The sequence below is a fragment of the Alligator mississippiensis genome, chromosome 4 (assembly GCF_030867095.1).
Source record: "Alligator mississippiensis isolate rAllMis1 chromosome 4, rAllMis1, whole genome shotgun sequence".
NCBI classification, from domain to species: Eukaryota; Metazoa; Chordata; order Crocodylia; family Alligatoridae; genus Alligator; species Alligator mississippiensis.
The window spans coordinates 208,899,521-208,923,033 of NC_081827.1; the positions used below are offsets into that span (position 1 = coordinate 208,899,521).

General features: G+C 43.5%; 1 protein-coding gene across 4 annotated transcripts in view; it reads right to left on the reverse strand.

Moving 5' to 3' along the window:
- The window catches only part of MTX2 (metaxin 2), a 56,722-nt gene that overhangs the window by 3,869 nt on the left and 29,340 nt on the right, over window positions 1-23,513 (reverse strand). For 3 of the 4 annotated variants that reach the window (XM_014599584.3, XM_019480536.2, XM_006272224.4), the window contains exons 4-9: window positions 13,355-13,427; window positions 9,064-9,140; window positions 6,205-6,297; window positions 5,654-5,692; window positions 5,115-5,240; window positions 1,194-1,270 (exon numbers count right to left, since the gene is read on the reverse strand). In XM_014599584.3, the coding sequence (XP_014455070.1) occupies window positions 1,194-1,270; window positions 5,115-5,240; window positions 5,654-5,692; window positions 6,205-6,297; window positions 9,064-9,140; window positions 13,355-13,427 (485 nt within the window). The remainder of the gene's footprint in view (window positions 1-1,193; window positions 1,271-5,114; window positions 5,241-5,653; window positions 5,693-6,204; window positions 6,298-9,063; window positions 9,141-13,354; window positions 13,428-23,513) is intronic. The other variant, XM_014599585.3, reaches the window with a different exon arrangement.

Sequence of the window (23,513 nt, forward strand, 5' to 3'; positions counted from 1 at the left end):
GAGGAAAAATGTCCAGCACACCTACAGCCTAGGGAATGACCTGCTGGGTGGCACAGAGGTGGAAAGGGATCTTGGAGTCCTAGTGGACTCCAAGATGAACATGAGCCGGCAGTGTGACGAAGCCATCAGAAAAGCCAATGGCACTTTATCGTGCATCAGCAGATGCATGACAAATAGGTCCAAGGAGGTGATACTTCCCCTGTATCGGGCGCTGGTCAGACCGCAGTTGGAGTACTGCGTGCAATTCTGGGCGCCACACTTCAAGAAGGATGCGGATAACCTGGAGAGGGTCCAGAGAAGGGCAACTCGTATGGTCAAGGGCCTGCAGACCAAGCCCTACGAGGAGAGACTAGAGAAACTGGACCTCTTCAGCCTCCGCAAGAGAAGGTTGAGAGGCGACCTTGTGGCTGCCTTTAAGTTCATCACAGAGGCACAGAAGGGAATTGGTGAGTATTTATTCACCAAGGCGCCCCCGGGGGTTATAAGAAACAATGGCCACAAGCTAGCAGAGAGCAGATTTAGATTGGACATTAGGAAGAACTTCTTCACAGTTCGAGTGGCCAAGGTCTGGAACGGGCTCCCAAGGGAGGTGGTGCTCTCCCCTACCCTGGGGTCTTCAAGAGGAGGTTAGATGAGTATCTAGCTGGGGTCATCTAGACCCAGCACTCTTTCCTGTTTATGCAGGGGGTCGGACTCAATGATCTATTGAGGTCCCTTCCGACCCTAACATCTATGAATCTATGAACCTCCTCCCAGACGAGCCAGTCGCAGATCCATGCCCTGTTCCACCCTGGCTGTGCAGCACCTGCCTCAGTCCCAGTTCCACTCCCTCCTTCGCTGCGGGGGTCTCCATCTGTTCCCCCACAACAGACTTACTAGCCAGACACCACTTTCCAGACTGCCCGGCTGCATATTGAAAAAATCAGATCAGTATTGGCCAATTTTTAACTAGCCATATCGGCCATTGGCATCAGCCCAAAAATTCTGTATCAGTGCAACCCTAGTTTCCATAAAATATTTCAGAAATTTACAATTACTTCACTATTTCAGAAAATCTTATGTATGCAATATAAAGATTTATTCCCATATTTTAATTACTTGTAAAATATTAAAGAATGACAAGTATACCATATTTAGATACATATTCTCTGGACAGTAATACAATACTAAACCACTTCAACACAGTAACTTACAGCTTATTGAAGAAGTATGGCTGCGTTCCCAATCTCTGAGAAAGTGCTTGACAACACTGATCTACATCTTCAAGCACCTAACCAAAAATGCATCAGATTAGTATCCAAAAGTGTCAGAAAAACCCTTATCCCCAAAACAGCTTCTTTACTGCACACACACACACACACACACACACACACACACACCAGTAGTAGGAATTTGCAATAAATGAAGTTGCCCAGGTAGCCTGTATGTATGTAGGCTCACATTACAAATATTTCCATATTTTAAACCCCAATTATATGTTTGGACTTGAGGACATTTTGATTAACAACTTTCTTTAACATCAGTAATTCAGTTTAAATTAAGCCCACTAAAGTTTTACCTCAAGACTGCTTTGTATTTTTCTTAGAGCCCCAAGATGTAAAGGTACAATCCTGGAAAGGAAGTCCATTAACAATTTAGGAGTAGGGGCTTGTGCTTGCTAACCTCTTTTTAGGTTTGGGACTTACTCTACCATAAACAAAAAGATGCAATTCCTAAGCAGCAAAAGGTAGGGCAGGATACCACCTTAGGACACATCCAGATAAACGCAGTTGTGTGGTATGTGGCACTGCAAACACATTTGCAGCACCACATACCACACAGTCCAGTGTTCTCTGCACTGCAAGGATGCACTGCCCAAACATGTGCTGCACTGGGGTTCCCACCCCCCACAGGTTTTTTTTGACCCTTGGGTACTCAGGGGTAAAAAAAAAAAACCCAAAAAACCAAACCAAACCAAAAAGTGGGAAAAAATCTGGTGCAGTGCATGCTCAGACAGCGTGCACTGCTGAAGAGCTGGCCCACCTGGAGCTGTGCTGCAGCTGCCAGCCAGGCTCTGTGTGGCAGAATCGCTGCAGCTGCAGCCGTGGGAGGCCCCCCAGGACCCCAGATAAGGCTGCTACGGCCAGCACAGTGCTGGCCCCAGCCTCCCTTACCCCACCCAGGGCAACCTGCTGCACACCAAAACACGCGAGGCACTGGCATTCCTCGGGGACAAGTAGCAGCGGTGCAAGGTGCGCCACCGCTACTTGTCCCCAGGGAAACAAACTTTCATGCACATCTGGACACGCCCTTAGAGGCTAATGGATCATCCACAGCATCTAATGAAGTACGTTGCTGCCTATGAAAATTCATGACACTCTGAAACAGTCTCTAAGGCTGTGTCCACACAAGCATGCTCATGTGTGTTGAGGCGTCTCAAAGGAGTTTGATGCTACAGAAGGCACATGACATAAGAAAATGTTACCCCCACAAACCCGACACTCCCACACCCATACCCCTGCCTATCCATAAACCCCGACACACATCCACACCCCTACAACAAATCCCACACCCTGTGTACCCAGTCACTGGACAGGATGGAACTTGCTGGCAGGAGCCAGGGCCACACAGGCAGCTGCCGCACTGCAGCCCTGTCTCATGCTCACGCTAGTGCTGGAACATGAGGCCCTGGCTTGGGAGAGTTCCTGGTCCCAGGGACCACATTGGGGGTGTGATGGGCTGGGGAAAAGGGGTGGAGGTGGCAGCGGGATTTATGCATGTATACTATTGGCTGGGGGTGGCAGCAGGGGAGAGAGGGAGAGCAGGATATGCAGAGGGTGGGGGTGCTACAGGTAGAAGCAGCTGCCAGAGCTGGGCTTGTACAGGGGGAGGCTGGCCTAAAAGGGAAGCAGCTTGCCCAGCCCAGTCACTGAGCCCTAGTCAAGGGCTTCTCAGGAAAGGCATGGGGACAGCTGAGGCCTGGGTACAGGCACAGGGAGCAGAACAGCAAGGGCTGGCACTGCTCAGAGCCACCTGCAGCTGGAGCCATGTCCTGGTGCAGGGAGGGAGCGAATTGGGGGTAGACAGGGGCTGCAGGTCAGGACAGAGGCACTGGCAGGACTGTGGATTGGAAGTGAAGGTCAAGGGCATGAGCAGGGGCAGGGCACCAGTATATCAGTGCTGCTCAGCACCACAAAGTAACTGTGGGGACATCCGCAGCCGGACCTACATCCAGGTGAGCAAAGGGGGCAGTAGGAGCTCTGATTTCTTATGATATAAAAAACCAACAGCAAATACTAAAATATATAGGTATTTAGAATTTATTTTATTATAATGACTGAAGCAGTGGTAGGCTTCCAAAATGTGTTAATATTGTACATATATCAACAAAATATTGTGGTCAACTGATAGATATATATGTACATGTAGATATGTGCATGTATGAATATGTACACTCACACACAGTGTTTCATTTTAATAACGAAAAAGTGTAGATGGAGGGGGGTATAAATAAGGGAATTTGTGATTTTTAAACAGAAAACTAGGATTCCTGCTGGTGAGGCAAGTGGGGGGGGGGGGGGGGGGAGGACCTGGGCAGAGAAACCTGCCCAGGGCTGGCACCAGGGACGCAGATGGAGGGTGGACAAGGTGGCTAACCTCCTAGCCATTTGGGGCCAGGAGGACAAGCTCCGACAGTTCAAAGCAGGCCACTGCAATAAGCTCATCTTCTGAGCAACAGCTGCCCAGAGGGCAGAGTAGGGGCACACGAAGGCCAACTGTGCAGCCACAGCCCACTGGCAACTGGCCCAGAGGTGCAAGTGGCTCTGCTGCAGTGTCTGTACCATAGCCCAGATGGCTGTGCTGTTCCTGCCCGGGGGTGGCAGGCATACAGCCATGGGGCTGCAGGTTCAAGGAGGCAGATGCTGTTGCAGGTGCAGCAGGTCACCGCCAGGCAGCAGTCCCCCCGGGCCAGTCCAGCTGGCACAGGGGGCTAGTGTCCCAAGATACCAACTGGCTAAGCCTTAGAAGCTCCTGAGGGCAAGTAGCTCTGAGCTGCTCAGCAGGGCAGCTTTTTATATTGCTAGGGCCAGTACAGATGCTGGTTCCTGCCTCTGGCTCCCTCTGGCTGAAGATCTGGGAGGAGCTGGGCAGAATCACTTTGCCCCAAGCAGTACAATTTGCCCCACACCAAACTGCACATTCAGGCACGTATGCCAAGGCACAAATCTCTGGCACAAAATTTCTGCCACTGCTACTTGAGATGCTGCAAGCACACGTGCCTGAACGTGTGGATAGGTCCTAGGGCTGCCTCCAGATGAGCGCAGACATGTGGTATGTGGCACTGCAGCCCCATCTGCAGTATCACACACTGCACATGCAGGAGTTCCCTGTGCTGTTAGCTTGCAGTAGGGGTGCGGGGAGTTTGACCTCAGGAGATTCTAGGGTCAACCCCCCCCCCAGACCCCCCCCCAAAAACCCATACCCAAGAAGAGCAAAGTGGCGCACGTGGTGGCAGCGTGCGCTGACCAAAACTGAAGCCTGCCCAGCTGAAGGCACATTCCAGCCGCTGGCCAGGCTTCCTGCTGTGGCTGCAGCCCCGGGAGGCCCCCAGGTAAGTCTGCTGGGGCCAGCAAAGTTACTGGTCCCAGCCTCCCCTATCTCACTTGGGGTAAGTCTGCCATACACCAGAGCATGGGTGGCACAGGTATTCTCTGGGGACAAGTAGCAGCAGCACAAGGTGTGCCACTGCTACTTGTCCCCAAGGAAACAAACGTCCACACTTGTCTGCGTGTGCCCTAAGGTGCTATTTTACCCTAGCTTCTGCCTGACTTAAGATGAACACTGCTAACTACACTTCTGTGTTTAGGGAAAAAAAAAAAATCACCCTGCATCTTTCTCAGATTGTATATGTAACCAAAGGCTTATGGCTGGTGCAACCATAGGCATGATTTCATAGATAAGGCCATGGTGTGTTGCAAAGGATATATATTTTTTTACAAAGTAAAACAAAATATTGCTTCTCTGAAACCTTGATACTACTTTAACAAATACACACCTGAATATATTATTGCTTTTCTTTTTAATGTAATCATACAGCAAAGAAGGAAGAATTTAGTTCTGTCTATTAAACTGACCTGTTCAAGTGATTTGCCAGCCCAGCCAATGGCTTTCATCTTTCGTCTGACTTCCCATTGTTTCTGGTAGGCCAAAATGCGATTAAGAGGCCAAGGATAGGGGGATCCGTACCTTGGATGAGTGATCTTTGTTCAAAAAGAAAACAATATCTTTTTAAAAGAAGTAAAATAAGAACACAGGAAATGCTTTATACTGTTATTTACAAACAGCTAGGGTCTTCAGAGATCAGAGGAAATTACATTTTTGTGCAATATTAAGTTATTCAGCACAGAAATTCATAGCTTGCAGCTTAAAGAAAAAACAGTTTAAATCTATTACCTTAGAAATATATGAAAAACATATCTACTTTGCAGCCAGCTACATCCAGTAATGACACATAGCTTCCCCAAAATGTATATGCAAGCAAAATTAAAGTGAAAAACTATATCATTAATGGTATAAACCTCAATGTTTCATTTATGAGTAGGGACTTGCAATTGTGAGCAAAAGTGTTTTCTCATTAAATTTTAATTAAGATAAATGCTGCAGAACCACTCACCTCCTCTACTGTAGCATCATCACACCACTGAAGATACAGCTAGGAACAAAAGAACACTCACTGAACCTCACAATAAAAGGAGACCACCCAGACAATTATTTCTAACTATTGCTATTTTCTTTTAAATATTTGTATTCTAATAGTATGACCTCTGGAACACAGAAAAGGCTTTACTCATGATGCTTAAGACAAAATCTAGTTGCCAGTTCCCTTGCTGAACAAGCACTAGATTAGATCGGAGAGTAAGATGGAAGCTCAAACCATGCTGAGTTACAAGTCAGATTTCTTTATAGCTGCAAAATTAATCTTCATATACAAATTCTTACTTTGTTCAAACACAACACAACTTCCATTTGTGAACTTTTTGTATGGTTATGTAAAGACACTGCACAGAAAGTGAAGTTAATTCTTGTCAGGACACTAACCTAAATTGATTAACTATTTCCCCATCCAAGAACATAAAAATAAAATCCAGCTACTACTCTCAATATGGAAGAATTACTTTGCCTCCCATCACCTACTGAAAGCTGAGAAATTAAGTTTTGCTTTACCTCTGCTGTCAATAGCATATTATTGACTAATTCCATGTAGGCTTTCATCTCAGCTTTTTGGACTTCATCCAACCCATCACTGAGTGAATGGCCCTAAGGGGTTTAAAAAAATTTACAATCCTGTAAGAAAGAATATTGTAATATTCAGCTATGGCCTGATCCAAAGCCCATGGAAGTCACTGAGCTTTGGCTCAGGGTCTCCTCTGATCTTTTATGTAGTCCATTAATTCATAAAATAGGAATATATTACAAAGTCTCTTCTATACAAAAAGATCTTTTACTATTAGACAGAAAGGTTGAATAGCATGATACAAAGTAATTAAATACAAAACACTAAGAAAGGTAATTGCAAATAATCCATAACTATGCATTTATTTTTCAGATAAACATGGTTTAATTGCCTAGCTTCACTTCTACTAAGACATTATTTGTGTAAAGAAAAAATGTATATAAACATTAGCTGAAACCTCAAGACTTAAAAAACCCCCACAAAAAACTACATACCATTTCCTAAGAGTTGTGTTTTAGGGATCCACGAAAGGAGTGCAACTGAAGTTTAAGTTAACAAAAACTTTTGGGTCCGATATACAGAAAACCTATATTTACAAGTTATTTCTAGAATTTGAGTAAATGCCACAGAAAAACATTCCTCTATCACACCTTCACAATATTTCACTAAATTTTACTCAGGGAAGAAAGTTTCTTCTTTAATTGTAACAATACAGATACACTGACTTTTGTACAATGTCACTTTATTCTCTCAAACTTGCCCCAATCACACTTCATCTTCTGCCCTCTCTCAAGTCTGTTCTCATTCCTCCCTTGCTCTTCTCCTTAACTTCTAATTTTCCATCGGCTGTTTCCCCTCAATAAAAATAGGCTTTAGTCTCTCCTATCTTTAAAACTCCCATTTCACCACGCTCCTCCAACCACCACACCATCTCCTTTTGCTAAACTCACCACCCCACTCCCCATCTCCTAATCTCACTGATGTTCTGTTTACAGTCACCATTAGGACTGCCTCTCCTGTCCTTCCAAGTCTTGCACTCAACTGAAACCAAAAGTCTCAAAGTCTCTAATGACCTCTTCCTTGTCAAAGTTCACAAGCAATATTTCATCCAGATCTCCTCAACTATCAGCTAGCTGCTTTCAACACTGGTGGCCAAGTTCCTCATCATGAAATTGTTTCTACTCTTTATTTCATAGACTATTTGCTTTTGATTCTCCTTTTGCCCCCTGAAGGAGCAACTGGAGAGGTCTTCAGAGGATTCTTTTCCACACCCCCACCCTGACCTGTCCCTTCACATTTCTGCGAGGGCTCCACAAAGCTCTGCCCTTGGATCGGTTCTCTTTAAAGCTGCACCTTTTTTTCTGGATAATCTCAATTATAAACACAAATTCAAACATCTCCATACAAGTGACTCAAAACCATCCCTTTCTGTCCAAATGAAAATCTCAGCCTGCATCTTGGACTGCTTCATGGCTGTCAGTGCAATGTCAAAACAGATAAAACAGAGCTCTTAATTTCCCCTCTAAGGCCCCCCCTGCATACCCTGGGTTTCCTTAATCACTATGGACAGTAGCACCCATCTTCCATGACTGAATACTCTAATCTGTGTGTCACCTTTGAGTCACGCTTCTCACATGAAGACTACGTCTAAAATCTTGCAGAGTCTTTCCTCAGAAGAGCTCTAAGATATAAGCTTTCCTATCCACCCCCACACCTGAAAGTCATATCCAGCCTCTCACGATCTCATGTCTCAATTACTTGAACATCATTTTCTGTTTGGCTGCCCCACTCCCATGCATCCATTCAGCATGCTGTTGAAATTATTTCCCTAGCCTATTATACCGTCCATACTTGTCTTCAGTTTCAAGGCCATTCAGACTGTTCCCTCCCTACCTATTCTCTGCCATTCAACACAAAGAGGCTGGTTTCTTTTTCCAACTGGTCTAGGATGCCACCTTTCATCCTGGAGCACCTTCAAGCCTTCTCCTTCACAGGAACTCCTCATAAACCCACTTAAAAGAAGCACAATTAGGTCCCTCCTTCACTACAGTGCTTACACAAAATCATGACAGCAATAAGCTTGTCAGAGTGCTGAGATCACTGCCCGCTAATTCAGTCTCACTATTTTCTTGTACTTCCTCATCTCACTGGATCCATCCATTTTATCTTTTCTACTATATAAATGGCTACTTGTCACTGTCTGATAGGATACTGGACTACACGGACCTTTAGTCTGATTTAGACAATTCTTAAATTATTTTTAAAAAAAGAAACCATTTATTGTTCTTCATACAACATATGCCATATAGAGGGGTCCAGTTTTGCAACCTTGTTAGCTTTGTATGAGGCAGAAGGTAGGGCAGGGTGGCATCTTAGAGCTTAACTGGTTTACAGAGGCACGAGCAGGGCTGTCCGGGGGGGGGGGGGGGAGGGTGTGAATCGGGGCGGCCGTCCCAGGCCCCGCAGACAGTGCCATACAGGCCCCGCCACCGCCGGCTTCTGCAGAGAGTCACCCCCCCAAACCCCCCCACCGCCGATACTGCCACCAGCTTCTGCAGGGCGGTCGCCACTCCCACCTCCTAGTCCTGCACACCCCTAGGGACATCTCTGAGCATGAATTTTCACTGGCACCCACTTGTCAAATGCTAAGAATGGCCTCTCTGAAATAAGTTTCTAAAGGTGCCATCATACCTTCTGCCTGACTTCAGACTAACATGGCTGACCACCTCTGTGCTCCAGATGCTAGAATAATGCAAATACTTCGTTTCTTCTTAGGAAATGCTGTTACGTGCAAATATGAAAGTGACTGACTTATTATTCAATTACCTATCACGCACATTTCGTATTACCTTGGCTTTTACAAACTGGACTATGGGGCCAAGTTCAGACACTACTTGATTTCCCACATGAATAAATGGTACTTTACCTGTCATGAAAGAGAATTAATTTTTAGTTAATTACATTATGGCATGCAGAAATTAAATTTTAAGATCATGGCTTTGAAGTATTGCTGCAAAACATAGTCAAAACCCCTATTTTTTTCTAATTGCATAAATCAAGCACAAAATGTACACATCTCCATTTACAAGAGACAGGTAGACTAACTGACCAAACAGCTGACCAACGGTCTCCTGAATTCGCTAGTTTGTGCTACAAACCTGCCTCACTCAACTTACCCCGATCCCTTTTTAAAAAAGAAAAAAAAATCATCTGCAAGCATTGCACATGGTTTAAGACAAATTGGCAGGTCTCAATCCAATAATAATTAATCTCACCTGCTACTTCAACATTTCCCCAAAGCACAGTTGAGAAATCCCAGGAAAAATAGAAAATATTTATTCAGTTTTAAGGAACAATGTCCCTCCCCCCCCCCCCCCCCCCCCCCCCACCAGTACAGTTAGGGGACAGTGGAGGTTGACCGGATGACAGGGGATGCTGGGAAATGGTAGTTTATGCTCAGCAAAATCCAGGGGAGGGGGAGGAGGGGTTGTACTCTCCTCTGTTTCTCCTATCCCCACTGGCAGGCCTGTAAGGCAGGAGGGAAGCCCACTAGAGCTATCTGAAATCTTCTGAAAGGCTCCTGCTGTCAGTCTTGCTCCCCTCCCACTCCATGGTTATAATGCAGGAAGTGTCGCAGCTGTTGCAGCACCCAACCAAATGCCTCTTTGAAGGCATTTAGCTTGTCACAGGAGGATCAGTGGGACAGATTTAATTGATGGACATTGTGACTACAAAATGAAAGATCAGAGATCTTTGTAAATCAAGGTCCTTGCTAGGTAACCTCTTACCCTTCCCTTGACATGGGTGGGAGAGAAGGGAAAAGGACAGAGCTTGCTTCTGAATCCTAGTGGGGAGGGAGTGGAGTCTACCCTGAGTTACAGGTTATATGGCAATATCTCAGTAACCCCAGTGGAACTAGTTAGATGCCTGCTATGTGAGAGCAGGATGAGGGCACAGTATGCATCACCCCTATGTTAAATTAATAGGTAGCAGCCTACTGCTTATGCCTATCCCACATGCCTGCACATCTTGTTCAACACCAACTTGACAGATACAATCCTTCAGTTCCTGTATATTCCACAGAAGGTAAATTTAAGAAAGAAATGCTATATTCCTGTTTCTATATAATAGAGGTACACCGATACATTGGTCTGATATTGGATCGGCACTGATATAAAGAAAATTGTCTCTCTCGCAAATCAGCCTGATATGGCTGATAATTTGGCTGATAAGTGGCCTGTGTATATGCGCAGCCACAACGCAGCACACAAGCAACGAGAAGCACAGCCCAGCAGCATGGAGAGCTACGTGCAGCTGGTTATGCCTGTTGTGATGGAAAGGGAGGGGAGAGGGAGGAGGGAAGAGGCGTGGGGGGGCAGGGTAGATCAAGGCCTCTGCGGTGAGGGAGAAGTGGGGCTGGGGCCAGCGTGGGACAGCCGTGGCTCGTCTAGGGGTGTGGGGAAGGGGAGGGGCGGCTCCCGCCACTGTGCGCCGCTTATCCGGGAACCACTCATCTAGCACTCGCCCACTCATCCAGCAGCTCCTGCCACTCGTTCAGGAGGGCATGGGGGATGTGTGCACCTGGATCTGTGTTGGGCAGGGCAGGGCAGGGCAGTCTGGGGCCAGGGCTGCACCAGGCTCTTCCTGACAGGACGCTGGGCTGTGCTCGGGGCGGGCAGTGGCGGTGCTGGAAGAGAGCTACAGGGAGGCTGCAGCCACCCTAAAATTTGGCATAGCCCCCCAACCCCAATCCCAGTGCCCCCGCTGCCTGCCCCAAGCACAGCATGACCCAGCCCCCTGCCAGGAAGAGCCCACCCCACCCCGATCCAGGGGCACACCCCCCTCCCCCATGCCCACCTAGACAAGCAGGAGCTCCCGGAAGAGCACGTGAGCACTGGACAAACAGCTCCCAGACAAGCGCTGCACAGCAGTAGGAGCCACCCCTCCCAACACCCGCTGCACGAGCTGCCGCTCTGTACCAAACCTGCCTGGGCAGCACTTGGCCCAGCCCAGTTCCTCCCTCACCGCGGGGGCCTTGATCTGCCCCCCTCCACATCCCTTCCCTCCACCCTCCCCTTCCACCACAACAGGCTTACCAGCTGGACACTACTCTTCAAGCTGCTGGGCTTGTATAGGAAATTGGATAGGTATTGGCTGATATACCTCCTTAAAAACCGACTATCGGTATTGACCCCAAAAATCTCTAGCGGTGCACACCTACTATATAATCCTATTGCAATCACCTCTTAAAAATAGATAAACATTATACATTTTCTGTATCATATTATGTAACCTAATTCACAGAATAAGTTTTGTATAGTAAAATAAGCCACAGCATGCTCTCACAGGAAGAGAAGGTAAAGTGAAGATACAGTAGGTCCTTGTGAAAGATTTAAAGAACCAACATGATATCTACAGAAGTTTTTAATTAATATTAGCTAGATATTCAGCAAGATTAAAAAAAAGAAAAGAGTTCCCTTTCATCAAATGCTGTTAAGATCCAGTTCAAACAGAGTTCACGCTTCAAGCAGATTCAGTCATGGTCTTTATCATGAGATTCACTCCTCACTGGCTCACAGTCAGCCTAAGGGTAATAGATGAGATGCACTGCCAACAAAGGCCTGCCTCATCTACATCCATGCAATGCATTATTACAAAAGAAATTCAGGCTTTTTGAACCGCAAGACTCCATGGTTTTAATCAGTCTATACTTGCACACTGCTGGCATATAAAGACTGCCTTCTGGTATTTCTACATCTGGCTTTGGACACATTCAGAAAGATTTTCTAGGAGAGTAAATCTTACGACAAGATTTCCTTCCTTCGTGTTGAGCAATGTGGATGTGCTTAAGAGCTGCTTCAGTCCACACATGATTTTCTGTCATAAAAAATAGAAGCCTATGAACAGCCTTTTTGGCTACAATTTATTTTAATGTTAAAACTGTATTGAGGTAATCTGAAAAACAGAGCACCATACAGCAGAGTCCCAAAAAGGAGGGTGAAACAAATGCCACATTTATATTCTTAGCTAGATTTTTTTGAAAATGAAACCAATATGAAAAATTGAACATGCTAGACCTGATCAGTACAGTCCAACTGTCGTCAACCAATGTAAGTTGTACTCCTTCGTTCATTATTTTTATCCGGCAGTATTGGAAAGCTTCAGACAAGCAATGCTATTTGATGCAACCAATACAGATGCAGGCTGGGGGGCTTTTCAGGGCATTTAAGATACTAGTTCCTTTGTGCAGACAAGCAGCATTTCAAAATAACTGCCCTCACTTTACAATACACAGATGCAGCAAAACCACCATTTTTAAAATCAAGAATTGTCCTTTTTCGATACTACCAGCCACTTATTTTTTAAGCTCAGGATTCCAATTGCCTTGCCTTCAGTGCCAAGATGGAAAAGCAGAGTTAACCATGCAGTCTACAAAATACAAAATCCCATGTCGGCAGACATTTCTACTGCTGCAAACCTGAATCAAATTTGTGTAACTCTCACAAATGGATTCTAATGCGATGAACAGTAGTGAGTTCACCAATTCTTTCCTAGCTACCTTTTAGGTGAACGTTAAGAGTCTCCAACAGAATTTAGATGCTGTGCAATTAAATCCTTAATTTATGAGGTTTTTTGTTGGCAGTACCCATAGATCAGAAGTGGATTTAAGAGTACCGAGTCATTTATACTTCATCCTTTCCCAACTATTAACAGGCTAACAATGATCTTCCATATAAATGATCTCTCCCCGCTTGCCTCTTCAGAGGAAAATTTAACATTTTTTAGCCAACAGAGCATCCCCACAGGTATGTCCCCAAACATAACTACAATATAAGTCTTTCAGTTTGAAGAATGTCCAAATATTTTTCAACTGTGTTACCACAAGATATCTGTGCTGGCTCACAACTTGTGTGTTTGAATTCTCTGCACATCTATTACATTTCAAATGCACGATATCTTAAATAGTTGTATATGATCACCCTAATTCAATACAGAAGAGAAACTGCAATGGAACAAGAACAAAATAAGAGGCAGCCTACATATACTAGCAGTGACTGACTTATCTGTAAGATGAGGTGCTGTTGCCATGGTATCAAAATGTAGGTATTACAGAGTCATCTAAATGAACACGATAGTTACCAGATGGGGACATATATTCTGCATTTGGCCGACAAACCACCTGGACTGGCAGACTGCACATTTGCAAAAAGGCCTGAAAACAAAGAGCACAGAAAAAGGAATGAATTAATTTGCTAATGACAAAACATGCATTTTCCACCTATATTTAACTAGCTAATATTTAACACATTTCTGAAGTACAGTTACCCACTTAACGTTTTATAGAAGTAAGACCCTGCATTTCACTTGACAGCAGCTTCTTGTCCAGAACAATTAGTAAAAACACTTCTGTTTACCCCACACCTAAGAAAGATGAGCATTATTCAACTGCCAGCTTGTACCGTGATAGTAGTAAGTAGGAGTGATTTTTTGTCTACCGGACAAAATATACATATTTCTGTGGTTATTCTTGGCCAACCAGGATATTTTACATTTATAACATGTAAAATATTTTCATGCACATTACAAATCATTCCATGGTCAAATTTTACTAGCCAACATTTTTACAAATGTTAATCTGCAATACCGTTAAATTTTGAGTTTCCTCTGAGTGGCAGCATTTGTTTTGTAGTTTTTATTTGAACTGCTAAAGGAAGAGTTGATCAATATATTCTTACTTTCAATCTACAACCTCAGACTCAAAATCACTTGCACAGGATTATGATTTCTGTAAGCAGCAACTATTATTATAGAATAGGTAGCATAACGTACTTTAAAAAACAGAGGTATCTTGTATTTTTTATTAATCAATTAAATGTATTTATTTATTTAAAAGGGGGCATGCTCAGGGCAAATAAGTAACTCAAAATTGAGGAACAGCACACAAAATCCTGTTATGCCATTGTTTTCCCCAGAAAAAAGCTAGAATCTCAGATTCCAAAGCTGAAAGTGTTCATCAAGACTGGTATGTTCTGAATAAATGCTAGTACAAGTAAACTAATCTTTAACACTGCATGTAAATAAGAGTTCCAATGCAGTTTTACAGGATGGCTTAAATTATATATTCATAACAGTTTTACTAACACAAAATATCAGTGCTGTTTATGACCCATGTTGATCAACATGAAAGGTGTAATTTCTGGTTCCAAGTACATAACTATAAGGAAAGGAAAAATATCCTTTTCTTAGTTTTGTAAACATAATCCCAGACTGAGAAATATCTCTTGCAGTTGTATTTCATACCTACCTAGACCATGAATTCTGCATGCCCCAAGAATCAAAAGGCAAACTTTTGAGAGAGATGAAAGTAACCTTAGACTAAAATTAAGAGTGTGACAGGAAAACTCAAGGTCAGGGTTGACACAAATGCTGTGCATGCATTCCCAGTCAGTGTGCAATCTGAAGTACTGTATTGTAATTCACATGTACAAGGAAGCACGTTTAGTGCACAGGTATGTATTTTTAATGCACATGTATGTATTTTTTTTGATCTAACAAGTAATTTTAAAATTAGGGTTTCTAATAAGTACGTGCATGTGCACTTAAATCTTTGCCTTCTTTTCCTGGTTTAAATCAAAGGCTGAGGAAATTCTGGTAGAACAGGGGAAGGATGATAACGGAAATAAACAATCCCCTGCACAGTTAGGGAAAAAAAAAAATCACAGAAACAAAGTCAAGCAACATCTAGCAGGAGGAGTTTCTCTGTTGTGTGATCACTTTATATACTATGAACAAGGAGCAGAAGGAAGAGCCTTTTAGACCTAGCAGGAGAGCCACAAGCTAGGACAGTTGCCAGGAGCAAGCTTTTTCCTTGGCCACTTCTCCAAGAAACCGAATCAACATCCTCAACACTCCTCATTCTTTACTACTATGCAGAGAGGTCTGGAAGTGACTAAGGAAGGAAATAAATTCACTCGCAATAATAGCTCTAAGCTCAGAAGTAAAGAAAAAGAAAAAGAAATAATAATATTCACACACTTACTCTCAGCATTACAAAGGAACCACTCAAAAGAAGACCTCCTAGTTTATCTTCCTTTGTTCCATTCAACTCAACCCCCCACAAAAATAATAGGACTGTAGTCTTAATCCTATACCATCCCTGCAGTGGGACAGGGTCTGTTTATCCTGGTTCTGCTCTGCCTGAACTCCTTCAAGAAGCAGAAGTAATGCCCGGAAAATAACAAATGGTAACTTCCTCCTTGGATTCCACATACTATTAGAGCATATGACCAAATATAGAATTCGATATATGGTTGAAAGATATAACTAGGGTATTGATTTTGTTAGGCTTTCAAAGCCACCCCAGTGATCATGCAAGGATGTAAACATCCGCAATCAGCAATTCTGCATTATAGCGTAACAGTATAGATAGCAAAGAACAGTTTTTAGACCGATAGTATTTAGAAGGAAGAAAAAAAGACTCAATTTATTACCACTCAAACCACTCTCCTTAATCCTTAGCCATTATTTCCTTCTTGAAAAGTACCCGGAGTTTTGTTTGGTCTAATCCTACCACAATAATTCCCTCTACAGTAAGATACTAAATTAAACTTCATGATCCTGCATCTAGCCAGAGGTGATTTTAACTACCATGTGCTATGCTCAATACTGGTTCAGAAGAAATTATGCTGGAGTTAGTACAGCAAGCAAATTATCATAAATCTTTTAAATGTAATGGTGAACTCAAAGGAGAAATTGTATGCCAAAAAAGCCACTGCTGAAATGTCTGGGTATTTACAAGGTTTTTCATATTGACATATCAATTGAATTCTTACAGGAAAATATTAGAGTTGGTATGAATCAATTCAGCAATTCTAATTTAAACACAAAAGGTTTCCACCCCAAATATTAAAATTAGTTTCTACTGAAAATGTGGTTTCATGATTGATTAATCCATGGTCCTCAGCACAGTAGAAAAACTGCTATAGTACCTGAGATTATCAAAAACTGGATTTCAGCTCTTCCCACATAAAAAAAAAAAAATCTAGAAACCAAAAATATCTACCATATAGTTTAAGTTTGGTAGGGACAATTGACCTCAGTCTTTGACCTATTTTGGAGACAGTAGGACAACATATTTTTGTCAAAGTGTTTTTATGCTACTGTAAACTTTTGGCAGACTGTAAGAAAAAAAACCAGAAAAGATTTAATGTATGGACTTTGCTTCTGTGTTTGATTTCAACTAGAAGTTTCCTGAACTAATTAAAAAGTATTCATGCTTACCATGGTGAAGTAGGCCCAGTAAACTTAAAATATTGTGTCAGAGGACTTCTGGAAACTGAAGAGTTATAGTAAAAAAAGAGAGGAGAGAGAAGCCCCTAAGTTTTGTTGGGTTTTTTTTTTGATGCAGAGAAAAATACTTCCACATCAGCTGGAACAATTGAAGCTGATCTGATGAGCAGTAATAGTGTCCATATTTCAAGAATCCTAATTCTTTGACTACATCTTAAATGATTCTCTCCAGGTCAGTTAGCTAAGTGTTGTTGGATGCACTAATTCAATAATTCCTCCTGCAAAACTCTAACCTGCAAGCCCTGGGAGGCTTAGTTCTCACTGGACCCCCTTACTGCTGGCAAAACCCTCATAGGATCATCAGAACCCAGTAGAGTTATGGAAAACCATGATCTTCACAGAGTTTGCACCTACTTCAAAAGTGATGCAAGCTCATGGGTGTTTCCTTATCTATGCTAGGGGGCTTCAGTGGTCCAGTTACCTCTGCAGGTGAAACCAAACAGACAAAATGCCAGCGTGGTGGGCTAGAAGGAGTTTCGGTGGCATCGATACCAATAAGGAGTTCTCCCTCCATTTCCTCTCCCTAGTAGACTTCCTCAGATTTACTACAATTTTGATTTCTCAGTGTGTATTGCCACTGCACTTAGAATCCATAACCATAAGCTCAGACACAATTGTGCTTAGTGCTCTACAAAACATGGAACAAAAAGGCCATGTCTGCTGAAAACTTAAAACTTTCCTAGAGACTTTAGGAAGTGGATACCTCTGCAAAAATTCTCTAGATCATTTTTTTAAATTAGGGAAATTTCATGAACAAAATCTTGTTAAAAGACCAGTTCTAGCAACGTGAATTTAGTGTACATTAGTTAACAAAAACAGAATTGAAGAAAAATAGTTTCCTCCAAATCTTATTGTTTTTAAGTCACAAGCAAGGCATTCAAATGACTAACTCTGTCCCTTATAGAAATGCCTTAGAAGAATCAGATATTGAAGCTACCTTGCTAAACATCCATTAGAGCAGCAGGGAGTCAATTTTTTGGCAGGCATGCCACAAGGTAAGCCCCATGCCCTCCCCGATTGCCATTCTGATCCCCTTTCCTTCCCTGACCTGCTGTTCTGCTTTCTACTCTCTGCCCTATCTACCATTCTGTTCCCTGCTCCCTTCCTGATCTACTATGTACCACATTCAGAGGCTGCTTCTGCCATCTGTGGCACACATGACATAGGCTGGACATACACAACACAGGCTGACCACCCTTGCACTGAGTTTTTAACCTGAGTAATTATAGAAACTAGAATATTCTGCTGCATCACACAGTAGGCTGTGCCAACTCTTACTAGTCATTCAGTGTACACTGTAGAGTGGCAGGAAGAGATGGACGTTTTAAACTTCAGATCAGGCAAACAGTATACCAACTACAACCATATCTCCTCAGAGGCATGATCCTGTTAAGTACAGCAAGTATAGAATTGGCCTATTACATGCACCAACCAATTATTCAACTGCCATTAGACAAAAAGCTATGGAGCCTACATGTGTGGACACAAAGCCCATGATAAATCAATGTTCTGTGCTGAAGACCTGACATTCTACCTCCCTGCATGCTCTAAATCACAGTCTCCTCTGTCCTTAACACAGCTAGTGTAAGGGACTTTGCAAAAACCTTACCTGGAAAAAAAAAAAGACCTCAAACATATCAGCTTACCAGGTAATCATAAAAACAAAGGAAATTATTTCATTAAGACTAAGCTAAGTCCACTTAATATCTTAAAACAAACCCAAAAATCTGGAAGTCAGAGATATCACAGTTAAATCTTAAACTTACTGGCTTCTAACAGCAACTGAGAGGACACTTCTCTGAGCAGCATAAAGGGCTGAAGTCAGGGCAGTGCCCACAGAATACCTAGGTGCCATCAGCCCATCATAAATACTAGAAGCAGTTTACATCACTACCATATTTATATTCTCTTGCACTAATGGGACTGAAGGGCCTTACAAAATGAACATAATTGAAAACAAAAACTAAAATGATAATTAACATTATTTTAAGCATACTTAATGTTTTTCACATAAACTGTGATGATATTTGCCTCTATATAATGTGAAATAGAATCACATGCAACGTATGTTTATAAAAATATGTTTTTGAAAGCTCAAAAACAAAATGAACTATATTGAGCAGGGGGTATCTACAGGAATCTTTGTTAGACTTAACTGTATTTAAACATCTATATTAGTAGTTAAAGTGTTAACACCACTTGTAACTTGCAGATTATACTAAACTGGGATGATTTATGCTGCCAGTTAGAAGACAGGAATTTGAATATTGGTGACTCAAAACATTTCATTCTCTTCGAGGTACCTCCTGTTCCATGTATATATGAAACAGTTTCTGTGTGGGTATTTGGTACGCTGGGTAAAAGATAAAAGACCTGAGGAAAGGTAGCGAGGTACCTGAAAACTTGTCTAAGTCTATCCCAACCATGCAGCTGATCCAATAAAGATATCACCCACAAAAAACCTTGCCTCAATCAAACCTCTACCACGGGGGTGTCAAACATACAACCCATGGGCCAAATCCAGCCCACAGGTCTCAGACCAACCGCACATGTGATATGCAGAGCTGGTCTGGCACATGGGCTGGATCTGGCACTGCAGGCACTACTCACGGCACAGATGATTGGTCCAGAGCACGAGCTGCCTGCAGTGCCCACACCAGGTAAGCCCAGAGCACTGGCTCCCCTATCCCCATTCTGAGGCTTGTGTGGCCTGTGGCACATGGGCTGGATGCAGTGCCACAGGGGCTGCCCACAGCACAGGGGGCCGACTTGGGGCAGTTGCATCTTGGGACACTGCATACAGCATTCTGTCGGACGCCCTGTGCAATGGCCAGACTGGGGGCGCTTCATGTAATGCATGCCCCGTGTTAGCTCCCTGGGCCACAAACAGTGATCGCAGCACAATCCCCAGAGCAGAGCCAACATGTGCTGCCCGAGACACAAGGGACCATCACAGGGACTATGCTGCAAGCAGTGCCCCACTGGACCAGCCCTGTTCACTGGCTCCAGCATAGCCAGATCCAGCCCAGAGATCTTTATCTGGCCTGCGGGGCCAGAGTAGTTTGACAGCCCTGCTCTACCATTTGTCTTATTTTAGATCTTATAGATCTGAAAATCCAAAATGAACAAGGCCAAGGTAGTCTGAAGATTCTAGAGCAGGGGTGTCAAACACCTGGCACCAGTGGGCTACCAGAAGTTGGGGGCATGGCAGTAGTGAGCTGCAGAATTCAGGGTCCATAAGCCCTGGTGATGTGGTCACTGGCAGCAAGGGGAGGGGGGTGGGGGGAGTAGAGGGAAAAGGAAGAGGGAGGGGCAATCAAGGGCTCTACTCACACAAATCCAGTTGCTTGAGGCCACTTGCCCCGCCATCACTTGTCTTACTGCTGCCATCTCTGCTGGTTCCACTGAACCTGCTGCTAGCCCTGCCGCCACTGACCCATGCTGGACCCAGAGCCCCATGGTTCAGATCCAGCTCAGAGGATGTAGTGACTGACACCCCTGTTCTACATGACAGAAGTTGTTTTAATCACTGCCTCCCCTCCTCCCCACCCTCCACCCAAAAAAAGAGACTAGAAACTAGAGTCATCACAGCACAATGCAGGTTTTAAGCCAGTTCTGATACAGGGTGCTAACTGAACCTAAACTCTCCTTGAACTATAAAAACCTACATAATACCTATAGGTAGCTACCATACTTACTTGAAAATAAGACGAGGTTTTCTCCAACCAGCTTGGGAGAGAAAGCCCTTCATTTTACATTTGAATACAAGGAAACATCATTGAACACACTGTCTATCATTAAACTGCTGTCAAAAACAGCACATGCTCAGTAATGGTAACCAACTATAAAAGTTGATTAAATGCAGCCAACACAAAGCATCACTAAAACGCAGGGGTGGGCAATTATTTCGGGCAGAGGGCCGCTTACTGAGTTTTGGCAAGCCATCAAGGGCAGCCGGGGCAGATAAATATTAATTTTCTAAATTTTTTTAGGGGCCCCGCGGGCTGGATAGAATGGCCTAGTGGGCCACATCCAACCCATGGGCCGCATTTTGCCCACCCCTGCTATAATGCATGACCCACATTGGGCAAATAAACTGACAGGAGCCTACCACAAGGTTAGGTTAGTACAGTTCATCTGAATAAGATACACAGTTGTGCCCGTTGTGCACAGTCTCCTACAGTGCATACAAGTCATGGTGAGCCACTACACTGAATACATTTCGACTTACTTTTTGTTCCCACAGCTGAGCTGTGCCTTTATTTCCCATTTCTAATTATTCATTTCTTCACCAGACTTAAATGTCTGGTAAACATTACCAAATGGGGTGCCAGACAGTTCACCCAGAACATCTATCAGCCCCTCTCTCAGCCTGTCACATATACTTAGTGTGACCCTGCCCTCCATGAGGTGCAGCCAAACCAGGTTGCCCTGCATCTCACCTGCATATAAAGTTTTGGAAGATTACAGGACTCATGATAAGAACACCCAGTTCCAACCACAAGTGGGGGCTAATTGTAATATAGCTCCTTAGAGAGAGTGGGGTATCTGGAGTACATACATATACTGAGCAGTGCTGAGTTACAGGGATCACCATGGCTTGAAACACTATCGACTCTGCTGGGGCCCAAATCAATCAATTATACAGTGGGTGTGTCTGCATGTGCAATTAATTAGTGCTCATTAAAGTGCTCTGGGGCGCATGTCTACATGTTGGGAGCAAACCTGCCCAACAGGAGCAGCCCAAACCAGGACTGCTCCTGCCCTGCTCTGCCTCCCTGCAGCAGCCAGAGGGAGTTCCAGGCTTCCTCCATGTGCCATTGCCAGAGTTGGCAGGGTGCACGGGGGCCAGTCCCAATCCTCACTTGGCTGGCAGGCAGTCTTGTTGAGCTGGAATCAGCTCTTTCTGCCCCCTGAGGCCCCTTGCTGGCTAGGCTGACTGGGAGCAATGTGTTCCCAGTTAGCATCTATATATGCACTTCCACACAGTAGCTAATGCACCATTAATCTAGTACCTGTACTTGTTAGTACTAGCAAATGACACATTAGCTCAATTTACTGCAAAGTAAATTCTGTGCATGTGTAGATACCGACACTTTACTGTGCATTAGATTAGTTTAGTCTAATGCACAGTAAAGTGTTTTGTGTAGACCAGCATTTCCCAAACTTTTCCTTCTTACAGCACACTTACAGGAATAAAAAAAATTGTAGCACACCGGATGTGGAGTGGGAGGGGGTGGGAGCATGCGGCCAAACCCGGGGGGGGGGGGGGGGAGGGGGGAAGGGAAGGCAAGGGAAGGGTGGCATGCAGCCAGATGCGGAGCAACAGGGTGAGGGTGGCATGGTGTTTGACTCACTGGCTGGAGCCATACCCCTTCCTTGCAGCTACTACGGACAGACGGACAGGGAGTGCAGCTCCCTAACATTCTGCATCACACCTGTTCATGCCTGATGGCACACAGTAAATCATAAGCCTTTTAGTTTTGAACTAATATCATGCATAGTTTGTAATTATATGATAGCAGGTACAAAAGTGCTGCTTGAAAAAGTGTGCTTATGCAGTACTTGTGCTAAAACTTGCAACAGTTTCAAAAAAGGTAAAATGAATCACTTCTGGATGAATTAAGTCTATGAGTACCCACAGTAATTTGCATATGCACAAATTATTATAGACACGCTTATTTAAAAAAAAAAATGGTGTTTTCTAATTAGGTTCTTACAGAGCAGAGCCTGACTGACAGTATGTAGGGGGAAAGGAGCTACAGGGGGAAGTGGGGGGGAGAGGGGAAAAGTTGGGGGGCAGAAAGGGCCACCTGAGTCCCCAGATTTAATTGTCCCTGATGCAGCAACGGGAGGGGGAGAAATTCAACATAAGCTTCTAACAAATTAAATTCAGTACCTGGAAAATTATAACAAATTTATACATTTTTCCATATATAGAATTGACTTATTGGTGGGCCATCTTGCAATCAGGGTAGGCTTATTTTTGAGTAAATATGGTATACTGATTCTGGTGTCTAAGTTAGGCCAGCTGTCTTGATACAGCTGTACACTATGCCTTGCAGACTTATCTTCATTGTTAAGATGATCAACAAAAAGAGAATTCTTCAAGTGAGGACCTAAAAATCATTTGTTGAAAAGATGCTAGTACTTGCAGTGAAAACATTAATATCTACCAAGAATGCATCTTATTCCCCTACAGAAAATTACCAGGAAGGCATGAATTCAAACTGCAGAAAACAAAATGAAGGTCCCTTATTTTCAGAACCTTAAGCAGGAAAGACAGTGTTGGCACCTGTCAACTATTATGGATATGGTACTAACATAGAAGCCAAATCTTACCGATTTTATCCTTGAGCTAATCTAAGTGTGGCTGTCTATTCTGGGTGAAGACAGCCCAGATTCACCAATCTACAGTTTACAAGAAGTCTTCTACTCAACTTCAGCTGAAAAGGTTTTATGGTCTGGAAGAGTTATTAAAAGGTTATTAATAGCTTTCTACATTTCTTCTACTGACCTCTCAATACCAGAGAAAGAAAAATTCTAAAATGCCACGCTCCTTTTTAATATCTTAGAAAGATACAGTGAAACTGATCAGTTTTCAACATATTTACCCTTGGGTATATTAAAATGAGAAGAAAAACCACACACATGTGCGTGTGCAATAGCATCCAGCACATTTATAGCAAGTAAAAGAAAATGGACAGTATGTGTAATTTACTCCAATCAGAGTGCTTCACACCAAAATGCTTTGGCTGACTTTTTGAAAGGGACAAATAGTTTTAATCGACAATAAAGATAACCCAGTCTTATGTTTTGGGTATAACATTACTGAGGATTCTTGTATCATCTACACATCATCATTTTTCTCTCTTTTTTAAAAAAAATGGAACTGCTTTCTTCCCAAACACTGGCCAGTACCTGATGCAGAATGCCAATCCACTAGGGC